The sequence below is a fragment of the Sceloporus occidentalis genome, unplaced genomic scaffold, assembly GCF_023333645.1.
Source record: "Sceloporus occidentalis isolate IW3139 unplaced genomic scaffold, rSceOcc1.0.p SCAF_2, whole genome shotgun sequence".
Classification (NCBI taxonomy): Eukaryota; Metazoa; Chordata; class Lepidosauria; order Squamata; family Phrynosomatidae; genus Sceloporus; species Sceloporus occidentalis.
In genome coordinates this window covers 243,038,983-243,052,259 of record NW_028316982.1, presented here as the reverse complement: position 1 = coordinate 243,052,259, position 13,277 = coordinate 243,038,983, and the positions used below count along the sequence as shown (strand labels likewise).

The window sequence follows — 13,277 nt, the reverse complement described above, 5'->3', positions numbered from 1 at the left end:
AGATGTAGATTAAATAGATGAGGAGAATGACAAGAGGATAGATGTTGATGTGGCTGAAATGGATGAGGGCTCTGACACGGAGGACCCCTTTGAATTTGGCTGCCAGGGATGGGAAAATAGAAAGAAGGAAGAAAGGTGCAGCTGTCATTCATGTGAAAGTGGAACCAGGCTCCCTTCTTCACCCCGGAAGTGCAAAGGTTCAGGATGCCTTCAGGGCCCCACTGAGCATGCGCAAAGGTCCCAATTCGAATTGTTGAATCCGCATGGTATTTACTGGTGTGGTAATACAATTTGCACTCACTCCACTTTGCCTGAATCCATATCATGTGACTTGCCTTGGATTCGATTCCCCCTCAATTCGGAAGGATAATGGAAGGGCAACCAGGTGTGATAAAACACTCACGTTATAACGTCAATTCACATCGTTCGACCCGCAGTCACCCCTGATCTTAGCTCCAATAACTTCAGTGTGATAAACGCAACTGACTGGATGGCAGTTAACAGCAACACCTCATCAAACTCCAAGACTTGCATTTGAGCTGACATAAGTAGATCTGGAGTTTGTACTTTATTAGATATGAACTATTTACTTCTACTTTTATTTCTAGTTGCCATTTGGCCCAGAAAGTAATTTACATTTTAAAACATTAAAACAGTTTTGAAACTTTGAAACAACATATGCAGCAAACACAACCAGAGAAAGAAAATTGATTAAAAACAAAAAAGTGGGGCAGCTAGGTTTGCTGCTTTATGAATCACTCTGTTTGGGACCACATCTCACTATAAATAGAGCCCTATTTTACAGATCTTCCCACTGCACATGTTGATGTTTTCCAATACATGTCAATTCAAAACTCAGCTGCAAGCAATCTAGTAATATTTAAGCAAAATGATCAAAAGTAACATTGAAGATCTTACTGAGCTGGCAATCCTGTGCATGCTAGAACTGATGTCTGAGTTAATTCACATCTACACATCTAACATCAAAACACATAAAACAGAATAAATTCTTAGTATGACTGATTGCAAAGGCTTTAAATGTGGGCAGTATTAGCTGGTTTATTTTCAGATACAAAATGATGAACTTGCATCAAATGACAATATATATTGTATTATCCTGAATATTACAAGAGCTAGCAATAGGGCAAGGATGTGTTACTATTAATATAAGGTCTGTATATGTTATTAAAATGTGTATACATAAGATAAAATTGATTCACAAAGGTTACATAAAATAATAATCTCTATTTGCTATTTGCAGAATCAGTAACACACTCTGTCGAAAATGCTTCACAATATGATAGCCTTTAGGGCTGAATGGCGGGATATAAATACCATTAATTAATTAATTAATTAATTAATTAATTATCCTTTCTTAGAAAAGAAGCTGGAGATCATATTGCAACCATATGGTGGCTAATGGAGTGCACCAAAGAATTTCAGAAGAAATATCAATGTATGCTTTATAGTAAAGCCTTTGATTGTGCAGATTACTCTAAAAGAAATTGTTCTCGTGTGTGATGAAAAGGCGAAAAAGAGAGTTAGGAACATGGAAGTCTGAATGAGCAGTAGGGTAGTGGTATACTAGAAAAAGAGTAATACTGGCAAGGAGGAAAAAGAGTTTGGCTGAGAAAGGGGAAAGAGAACAGAGAGAAAGAGAAAGAGAAAGGACAATGGCAAGGACTAAGGGATTTCAAACCCTTCTGAAGCTGGTGCTGAATGAAGGACTTCTGGGTTGAAAAACCAGTACTGACGTGAAAATTGCATAGCAGGTTTGAACTCAAGCAAAGCCACATACTTTTAATATTACTACATAATAAGTCACAGGCAGGTATCATCTTTAACAGGACGGTAGTGCCTACTTTTCTTGTAGTGGCAGCCGAAGGAGAAGGTCAGAGATGGGCCAAAATATGGTAGAGCCACAATAAAGGAAAAATATTCTGTATCGGGGGGAAAGTTAGAACCTGCAATGTTACTAAGCTCATAGGAATCTCAAGGAAAAGCAGATTAGTCATTGTAAAGTCGAAGGCTTTCATGGCCGGCATCCATAGTTTTTTTTTTGTGGGTTTTTCAGGCAATGTGGCCATGTTCCAGAAAAGTTTCTTCCAGGAAGAAACTTTTCTGGAACATGGCCACATTGCCTGAAAAACCCACAAAAAACTATAGATTAGTCATTACCAGAACATTCTGACCCTATCATTGACTCACTGGTGGGACAGAGAGGAGAGCCCTTCTGGAAGATTTAATTCCTCAGGCAGACATATATAGGGAGATGAGTTTTTTCAAGTATGAAGGCCAAGCCCTTTAGGGCCTTGAATGTCATCACCAGTACCTTGAATTCAGACTTGAAACAAATAGACAGCAGAGTTATTTTAAGACCAATATTATGTGTTGTCTGTATAACAGCCTGGTCAGAATCTTGCTGTTGCTGTTGCTTGAAGGCACACAACAATATACACATACTTGGGAGTAAGCCCTATTATATGTGACTGTACTTATGAGAAAGCATGTCTGAGATTAGGCAGTATAGTGCAAAAAAATAGAAACAAAACACTGTGTTTTAAATATGTAGAAAGATCTTGTAGCACATTTGAGACTAGCCAAAAGAAAGAAATTGGCAGCATGAGCTTTCATAGACATCAGCCTACTTCCAAATGCATCTGAGGAAGTAGACTGAAGTCTATGAAAACTCATGCTGCCAATTTCTTTCAGTTAGTCTCAAATGTGCTACAAGATCTCTCTACATACTGATTCTACAGACTAACATGGCTATAGCTTTGAATTCTACCACTGTGTTTCAAGAACATCTACCAGGCTTACGTTTAATACTGAATAATAATAATTAATAATAATTGTAAGCCGCTATGAGAGCCTTTGTGGCTGAAGAGTGGGGTATAAATACTATAAATAAATAAGTACTGAGGTGTGTATGTGTTCTTGCAAAATTGATGCAGTGTGTTCCCCATAAATAGCAGTCTTCATCGATTTCCCCCAATAACTTTAATTGACACTGATCCTTGTGAGGAACCTGAGGATGCTGCACCTGCTACAGTTTCCTTCCCATGTGTTTGCTCTGGAACTTGAGGGAGGTGCAAAGAATGCAGTAATTGGAGCTACTGTTCACTTTGGACTTAGCCAACCTTCTCCTTTCCTCTGAGCCAAGTGGTCACAAGCTGCCATCTAAGGGACTAGAAAACATAAGAAATGCACAGCAGAATTCAGTAGCTGGAACTGGAGTGGTATCATTGGTATCATTATGCCACTGAAGAGAAAAGTACGACCAATTTCTGCTTCAGGAAAGTTAGAAACATCCACGATTAGCAGGTAAGCAGGGAGGAAATGAAACAAGAGCAGGAATTTTTCCCACTCTCTTTGAAAATAAACACAGATACATTGCTGGCTTTAAAAATAACAATAATAATAATAATAAAAGGAATTTACTTGCTGCGTGAGGCCAAGATTGCCTGCTGATCAGTATTGTTTGAAAGCTATTACCTGTTGTCAAGGAACCAAAGTGGCTATTTTCTTCTTCTAATAAATGGTAATTTTCTATGCCAGGAAGTTCAGTTTCTTTGCTTAGCACATATATACTGTCACACTTCTGTCTTCTCAGCAAGTATACTTCACTTGTGGATGTTCTTTCTGTGAAAAACACATTGTTTTGTTTGTTCAGCCTGCTTTGCTTGGTTGGGGATGTGCTGTGGGTTATAATTAGTTTCATCCACTGAGTATTGGCTGCCAAGGGAGACAATCTTTATATGGTTTCATAGGGAGAGAAAGACAGGCAAAAGTTAAAGCTGGTTCAGGGAAAGTTCGGAGAAATTTTAAGAATTAAAAAAGCAGTGCTTTGCTGAGGCAATTGCAAAGGCTTGGCTTTGATATTTTTATATTTAAATATTTTTTGTTTCCTTAAAACGACTGAAGCCTTAGGAATCTTAAATTACCCCACACAAAGAAACTGAACTGTATGTTTTTAGTGTTACAATAGTCATGCTAGCAATCCCTTGCAATGATTAGATTTATACAGTGTGAAATTAATTATTTCCTGGAAGGGACAATTCAGTGGTGCAGTCTGTTTTAGGGTTTACACCAGATTTTAAAGGAGCTATCCAGGTTTCTGTCTCCAAATCAGACCCAGCACATTGGGTCAAAGAAGATTCACTGTCCCAATAACAGCAAATCCTCCAACTGAATTGATCCAAGTCATCACTTGACAAATAGCAACAGCTTCACTTTTTTTTAAAGCACCTTGGTGTTCACCTGTTCCTTTTGGCTTGAATTATATACTAAGTTTTGAAGCATTCCTAAGGAAACCCAGCTGTTCCTCTAGCATGATGGTTCCCAAGTTTGGTTCTCCAGGTGTTCTGAACTTCAATTCCCAGAAGCACTAAGAAACTTAGCCAACAGTCAGGAATTCTGGGAGCTGAAGTTCAACATCTGGAGGACCAAAGTTTGAGAACCACTGCAAATGCATTTTGATCTCAGGGTCAAAGCCATCTCCATTTTTCTGCTCATATGAACACCTGCATAATGTTACCACCACCCTTGGTTTAAAGCCCAGGAAATTGGTCTTCTGTAAGAGGTCAACAGGTTCTCTAACTCAAGATCTTCACCTCCATTAGAAAAATTAAATTCCAGGATTATTTCTGAGGTGGGCAAATAGTGGGAATATAGATGTACCCATGCTGCCCTTTGTCACTTTACACAGCTTTTATCATTTTAAGCAGGCTAAAGATATTCTAAAACTTGTATAGAGTAGGCCCACTGGTGTTTGGTTCCAAGACCCTCCGTGGATAGCAAAATCCCTGGATGTTCAAGTCCCATTGTATATAATGGCATAATAAAGTAGCATCCCTTATATAAAATGGCAAAATCAAAGTTTGCTTTTTGGATTATTTAAAAAAATATTTTTACACCATGAATGGTTGACTCTATGGATAAAGAATCAGTAGGTACAAAGGGCTGACTGTATTATCATGCAGAAGATACTAAGCACCAACACATACAAAGGCCTGAAACATATGGGCAGACGTGGGCAGCTTCCAGCCACTCTTGGGGCATGTCATTTACACCACACATGCCCCCAGAGCACCGGAAGCCACTCTGGGGTTGCACCAGGGCTACCTAAGGTGGCCCAAATCCAACCCCAAAGGCGTGGATCTTTTCTGTTTTTATTTGGGATTGTGACAAGAGATGCCCTTGGGGTCCCAGTGTGTGTTTGCCATGGCCCCAGAGTGACTAGGCTAGGAGCAGCTTCTGGCCACTCCTTCCTCCCTATCTGCTTCGCTCCAAAGCTTGAAAACTTCTTTTTTAAGACTGCAGTACCCAAAATCCTCCATACAGCATGACTAGTGGTCATGTTGGCTGAAGGATTGTGGGAGCTATGATTCAAAATAGTAGGCTTCCAAGCTCTATTAGGGCACAATTAATAAGGAAGTTTCTTTCTGAAAGTGCCGTGTCAATATTTCTACTGTGCTAGAGCAGGGGAAATGAGCCATGCAGAAGAACATGGATTCATTCCATGGGCTTGGAACGTTTCATAGCAAATTGGTGCTTAATTCCAAATATGATGGTTTTAAGATAACTATGGGTGAAATGGACAGCTGGGAAGGAGTGGCCTTTGGCCACGATCGTGTGAAGACCAAGATGACCACATGGCCTGTTCCTAAAGCGCAGGTCTCAAGCCACACTGCCAGGACTTGGTTTAAACTGACTCCTTTTTGTTCCATTCCAAAGGACCGGAGTATAGTGCAGGAGTGGCTTTAGCCTGAATTGAGGGCATGCATTGTCTAAACCCCATGCCCCCAAAGCAGCCAGAAGTCACTTCTTTTGGCCCATGTGTTTCAGGCCTATGATAACTTGCCCCGTGTTCTCTGTTTTTCAAGGCACATTCTTCTCCCCACTCCAGGAACTCATTTTTTTTTTTTCTGATGGAGCCCAACATGCTGGACATAGGGATCTTAAGCAGCCTCCCATTCAGATGCTGACCAGACTTGCTTAGTTTCAACAGGATACTAAATCATACGTATGTAAACTAGGTTTTTCTGGTTTTCTTGCTAAGGTTCTAAGGCACACTCTACTCAAGCATTTGTGAGAAATATTTTGTGCATGTAATTATTATTGCTGAAGACTATGGAGCTTGTAATCCGACAAGATTGAAGCACACCAAGATGGGGAACAGTGTTATATGAGCTCCTTTACCCTTCAGCATATCTGAATAATAACTTTCCCTATAGAAATATTATGGAACATCATTTTACAGCACATACACTTGAGTTAGTTAGTCCAGAGTCTTAACGGTAGCCCAGCAACATTTAACTGTAAACACAAAATGCAAACAGCAACCAAAGCTTCCACGTACAAAATCTCTTTGGTTTTGTTCTGGTCTTCAGCCAGAAAACTGTCTTGTGTTTCTAAGAAGTATACAGAAGGTAAGGAATGAATGAATGTGCTACTATCAACATTCTTAGAGCTGGATTATAAATGGTTCAGTGTAATTGCTCGATGATAAGGGTCCCAACTAAGGGTCCAATACAAAGGCAAAAGATGTAATTTGCCTCCTTCTCTTTCCCACCTACTTCCTGAATCTTCCAATATTTCCATTATAATTTTGCATGTTTTTCAAGTAATGCAGTAAAACTACATAGGATCAGGCTATCAGCCTCAATGAAACTAAAGGACTAATGATGAGTTCATACATCAAAGTGTGTGTGTATGTTTGTTTGGTATTGATCTCTATTGGATTTTTCAATATCTATGCCATCACAGTCAGCCCTCCATATCCACAGATTTTTTTTATCCATGGTTTCAAGCATTCATGGATTGAAAACATTCAAAAATATAAAATCCCAATAACAAACCTCGATTTTTCCATTTTATATAAGGGACACCATTTGACTATGCCACTGTATTTTAATGGGACTTAAGCATCCATGTATTTTGGTATCCACATGGGATCCTGGAATCAAACAGTAGCAGATACCAAGAGCCCATTGTATTGCTAAAATAACAAATATATATGTACAAAAAAGCCTGTATATTATGGACCAGCCCAGGTTACCCAGCCACATCAGGCTGGATTTTGGTTCTTTTATTTTCTATCCCTATTCAGATGATAAAGTGCTTCCAACATGAATCGGGCAAGACGTTTACTAGCCTTGCATTGTATCTCCACTCAGAATCCCTCAGCAACCATACCCCTAGATGTGCTAGCAGGAGAAATCTGTCATCTGGAGTCCAAAAAGTAATTTCCGGGCTCAGCCCCACCCATGTGTTGGAGGGTGAAGAATTGCAATAGAGTGGGGGCTACTCTACTTGTGTAGATCCCCAAGTACGGTAATCAGTTCAGGATTATAACAAATCCTGAGATTTCCAGGCCAAACCCTAAGATGCAGGACTGGTTCCTGCTGATGGTATTAAGCATTAAGTGATAACCACAGTTGCTCTCAAGTTGTCATTCAAATAGATGCATATATAAGGATGGGAAAAGAGAACATATTTCCCTGTTTTGAAAATTAACAGATAAACCTTTGCTAAAAGGGTCACTCCCAGATCAAAGTGAAATGAGAGAATTACACTTTCTTACTTATTTAGGGAAAGGAATAAGGAACATTTCATCTAGCCTACTTGCCTCTAGCCAAAAAGTGGATGCAAATTAGTGTGAGCCCTGGCACTCCAAGGACTGAGAGGGAGGGAGGAAGCCTGCCCTGGAGAGTTTTTAAATTGCAGCAATACATGAATGAAGCCTTGCTAATTTTAGCATGTTGCTGATCTACTAATAAACTGGAGATCTGCATATACCCCTTCCCTCTTGCTTGGAGTTGAACTCCCCAAAACTGGAGAATTTGAACATACATCTCCTGCCTAAACATGGCATATGAAAACCAGTCCCTGAGATCTGGCAAACCTATTTCCAAGTGATTTAGAAACCAGTTTGAAATGTGCTGAAAACCTGGAGAATTGTCATCCCCCCCTCTTCAGAGGCAGATTTTGTCTTGCAACGCTCCTCCCTTCAGAGGCTGACTTTCTTGTGCAATGCATAGAGATTGGTAAAATCAAGTGGCATTGAGGAAGCCAGTGTTGGAACTAACATTAGGCAGAACAAAGTAGTTGCCTCAGGTAGAAGACGCCGGATGGTGTGGAGCAGCAACAGCCCCTTGTTGGAACACTAGGAGAGTCTGAGATATCATAACAAAATATTTAAAAAACCCACCCTGCTTTGTCTTGCTGTAAGATAATTCCAAAACATTTTCTAGGCACCAGATTCTGACTACCTATTTCTCAGATGGAGAAGAGGATAACTGCTTCCTTCCATCCCCAAGCAAATGGACTGCATACAATCACATTGTTTCCTTATTTCCCATCTCTCTCATTTATTGTGTTGTTGTTGTTGTTATGATGTAGGATCTCTAAACAGGTAGCACAAATAATTACTTCTTTGGAGTGAAGGAAAGCAAGGAACTACCTGTTCAAGTTCATCTACAGTACTTTGTTTCACCGAGATATGTGCATATGTAACATTCTCTAGCATATGGTACTGAAAATGACACCAAGCAGAAGTTACTGCTGCAGCCCTTTCTGCAAATCGCAGCCAAGCAAAGACCCTTATTATAGTCTAATAAAGAAAATGTCCTCCTCTAATGTACTTTTTGTGATGCTCCCATGTAGTTCCTTGGAGAATATGAGCACTTTTAAATGTCTCAGTTTCTCCCTGGTTTATAACACAGGAACTGAAAACTATGTGGACTATGGTGGTGGGGGGGGGGTGAAATCCTGTTATCACTGGTCCTTGTCAAATAAGGTCTGACCCCAGTTGGATACCAAGCTGGCATTGCTTCTCTTGATGCTGTTACTCTCACCAGAAACTAATAATTAATGAACAAGAGCAACAATCACCTTATGGCTACCTTCTGGTCTTTGTGCTCTGACAGCATTCTGAATGAGCTGAGAGAATCGGCAGCAACAACAGACCCTTTGTTTCAAAGGGCTCAGACTTCATTAGGAGGCCACAGGCTGCAAGCCGCATCTCCAGTTTCTGCCAGCGGCTTTTCAGAAGATCAGGAGGAGGTACCCCAGCTTCCAGAATGGCTCATGAAGGAGATGCTGAAAGGGCAACAGAGGAGTCATTCCATTGGATTCATGGAAAACATATTAGGGAGTGGAAGTGGGCATCATCGTGCTGATTCCTCCAGAAGTCAGTGGAAAGGAAAGGTATAGTAGATTCTTTTGCTGGGTTCTGACAGGTTTTTAAAAGAAGTTGTGGAGACAGGGCTGGTCATACTAATAGGTACAGTGAGACAGTTGCTTAAATGAGCAGATGTTATGGGATGGAGAACAGCAGTGAGGTGTTGGAACTCGGAAGATACTGCTATATATGTTCAGCACAGTTTGCCCAGCACCCCCTAAGCTACCCTGTTATTCTCAGGTGTGCAAGGCACAGCTAGCACTGAAATAAGATTGAATTGACAGCCTGGGCAGCTTTTACACGCAGACGGCAGGGTCAGTGACATCTTGCCTTTTCACTTCAAGGAGAAAAATACCACTTAGACCAATCCTGTAGGAAGCATATCTACTTCAAAGCATTTTTCCTCTCAAAATAGTTAGATTAAAATAGGTAGTGCTTGATTTCTATTCCAGAAGATAGAATAGTTTGAACTATAGCATGTATTGTACTGTGTATATTCATGTATAAGTCTAGAAACTTTAGTTAAAAAATTGACCCCAAAAATCTGGATAGACTTATCCATGGGTCAATGTAAGTCCTGTACTTTAACTCATATAAAAAGGAAACAATTCTCTGGTGAAAGGCAAGAGCATGATATGTCCTGAAAGCACTGATTCCCTTCTATTCTCTCATCCATCCAATCTTTAGTGTGAGCAGAAACAGTTATATCTTCTGGAATTTTGTAAGTTATTTGGCATTGCTTTCCTTTGCTTCATCCTTTACATCTTTTGTTACATGTCCCTAGGCTTTACCCTCGACATATCCACAGGTCATATCAAAATCTATAATTTTGGCCCCAAAACCTGCCCTTGACTTATACATGAGGTTTACTTATAGTTGAATATATATGGTAATTGCTATGGAATGCTAGCCAAAATGGTCTTGGAGCTATATAAAAAACAGGAACATAGATGCTTGGACATTAAGGCCCCATTCCCACTGGCCCAATTAATGTGGGTGGAACTGGGTAGATCCGGATTGCCCGCCCCCGAATCTCTCCGTTAGGAAGTGCCCACTAGATTTGAGGGGCATTTTAACCCGAATGCCTTATCGGGTTTAATTTGAAGGCGCCTGCTGTCAATCAAGCGATCGTCATACGTGACGTTTGCAGGGGCATCGGAAGTGTCCTTCCCCCTCCTTTTTTTAAAGAGCCATGCACAAAATGCCCCAAAGTGCGCACATTTTGTCAAAATTTAAAATCTCGTGTGTGTGTGTGTGTATGTGTGGGCATTTGGGTCAGTGCAGGTTATGATCTGCCTCTGGCCCCATTTTCAACCCCAAAATGCAAGTTAATCCCCCACTCCTTGCCACCCCAGAATGCCTCTTACACATGTAATAATAATAATAATAATAAATTCCTCACCTCGGAAATGCCAGAAAAGGATGCGATTGCCATGCATTCTTTTTTGCTTTTAAAAGCAATTCAGGGCTAGCCCTGAAGAGACAGTAGCAAAAGCATGTATCATTTTGCCAATTGCCTAATTTACAAGAGCAACAAATGTAACATTCAAATTATAGCACTGATTCGCAAAGGAAAAAAAGTCTAGCCCTTTGCAACATTTCCCCTTTGCTGGAAACCAGCAAATAGAAGGGAAAGTGAACAAGCAGCTAGCCACATTCTATCTATATATATCTGCCTCAAGAAAAAAAATGTGCATATTTTGTCAAAAAAAATTTTTTTAATAAAAAAGGGAGGGAAGGTGCCTGATGGGAGCTCCGTTCATGCCCTGCCTTTGACTTGAACTGAACTGACCCCTTTCCTCCTGCTACATTCTCTTCAGAGGAGCTTTGCCACTGCCTTCCACTGAGGCTAAGAGAGAGTGACCTGTCAGTTCCAACTGACCCATGGAATCCATTGGAAATAAAAGGGAAATGCAGCGCAGGCATTCTGACTGTAGCATCCACATATAACACTAATAATAATAATAATAATAATAATAATAATAATCCAGGAGCAAGAGGAAATGAAAGTAGCACAGTAGCACAAGCAAGCACACAGACATGTCACCCAAAAAATCATGCGCATAAATTGTCAGAAATAAAAGAGGCTCCTTCTGCTGCAGCTGGATTTCCCTACATCCCCTGGCTTAGCCCCACAGCCCTATTTCCATGGGCAATCCTCCTCCTCCTCTTTCGTTCTGACCCTCCCCTCCCAAGCTGCCCTGGCTCCTTCATCCTCCTCCTCCTGCTCCATTAGAGAATGCCCTCCATGGTTCCCTTCTTCCCACAGCTCCTCCTCCTCCTCCATCACTTTCTCCACTCCTCCCTGCCCTCCCTCTTACAGCCCTTTGCAGCCCAAAAGTCACCCTGATTTCCCCTTTCGCCTCCTCTCAGTCTCCAGTCCTTTGGCTCTTTCCTCTTCCTCCTCTTCCTCCCCCTCCCTCAGATGAGGGGAGGGAATGCTCTGACCTCTGCCCGCCCTCCGACCCTAATCCCTTCCTGAATTTGCCCCGATCGTGATCAAGGGCAAGTTCATATTTTGCGGAACCTGGGTCTTTTGGGAAAAGACGGATTTTAGCCCGATTCCCGATAACCCGCGGTAAGGGGCATTTCCTTGTGCAAGCCTTGACATGGATTGTGACAGAATCGGGCCCAATATGAACTTCACATGCAAATTTCGAATCCTGAACCTGGTTAAAAAGTAGTCTGAATGGCCCCTAAGAAATCATATGGACCTCCAGATATTCCTGGACTGGAAATTCATCAGTCCTGGCCAACATAGTCAATGGGAAGAATGCTGGGAATTGCAATCGGGGGGCCACATGATTCCCATCCTTCTTGTACATAATTGTCCCAAATATTTGCAAATAAAGATTGTAAAATATGGTAGTTCAGCTTTCTACAACAGTCACCATTTTAAAATCTAACTTTTTTTCTCTCCTACACATGCAGAAATTTGCAAATTTCAGTAAATGATTCACGAAATTTCATATCATGTGAAGCACACACATTTAACAGATGCAGGTGTTCTCTGCAATGCTCCTTCCTAATCCCAGCTGATTTCTGTATAAACAGGGTTCCATTTATATGTGTCTATAAGAAAGACCCATCTGAAATTCCTACTTAGTCTGGATAGGGGAATATTTTTCAAAATGCTAGACTTTTATATCCATTTGCATTCACCCCTTCAATTTGTTTTTGTCCCTGTCTTTTATGTCTGCACTTTCTCCAATTTGCTTTGGTTACTTTTAGACAGAATTGGACAAATTTATTGTAGATATTAGGCCTTGACGCCAGATACAGCGAAGTGGACGCTCCCTTGTAAAATGCAGTGGAGGAAGCAATTAAGCTGAAAGAAACTGAGTTGGGAAATGTTGGAGTCAGTGGAAGGGGCTCTTCAGACCTCAGGTGTCTCAGAGTTTTAAAATTATGGTATTTTAACTATTCCGTTTTACTTTTTTGTTGTTGAAAGATTGAACAGCAAGTAACTCTTGAACAGCTTCAGAAGATATACTCAGCTTTTCAGGTATTACCGTCCTAATGAAATCTGCTATATATGACTCTATGTTGTTTCAGCAAAAGGAAATGTAACCTAAGGGAACTTTTTGATTAGAAAGAAACGTTTTTTCATGCCTGTTACATGAGAAATTATCTTCAATTTGTTAATTGTGCAGTTAGGTTTACTTCTCAAAATTCTTTTGTATTTGAGAGAAATAAATGCTAAAAGAAGGCACTCATATTAATTTCATGTTAAATATTATTCTTATCCATCATAATTAGAACATCCTTAAATATGGAGACTCTTACAAGCACATCTATGTAGAAATGCCTTCCATGTGTTTAGAGTACCTTGCAGTTGTGTGCCTTGAAGTCATTTCTGACTTATGGCAACCCTAAGGTAATCCTATCATGGGGTTTTCTTGTCAAGATTTGTTCAGAGGTGGTTTGTCTTTGCCTTCTTCCGAGGCCGAGAGTGTGTGACTTACCCAAGATCATTCAGTGGGTTTCCATGGCTGAGCAGGACTTTGAACCCTGGTTTCCAAAGTCAATGCTCAAACCACTACACCATACTGTTGCCCAGTAAGTACATAGGTTAGACAGCAAGCAACCTTTA

The 13,277-nt window shown here is 40.6% G+C and overlaps 1 protein-coding gene across 1 annotated transcript in view; it reads left to right on the top strand.

Annotated features, from left to right (window-relative positions):
• Positions 1-2,782: 2,782 nt before the first annotated feature.
• Positions 2,783-13,277, top strand: part of LOC149319888 (WD repeat-containing protein on Y chromosome-like) — a 52,074-nt gene continuing 41,579 nt past the window's right edge. Inside the window, exons 1-3 of the mRNA XM_089512541.1 lie at positions 2,783-3,324; positions 8,931-9,210; positions 12,636-12,689. Coding sequence (XP_089368667.1) covers positions 3,257-3,324; positions 8,931-9,210; positions 12,636-12,689 — 402 coding nt within the window. The 5' untranslated portion in view covers positions 2,783-3,256. The remainder of the gene's footprint in view (positions 3,325-8,930; positions 9,211-12,635; positions 12,690-13,277) is intronic.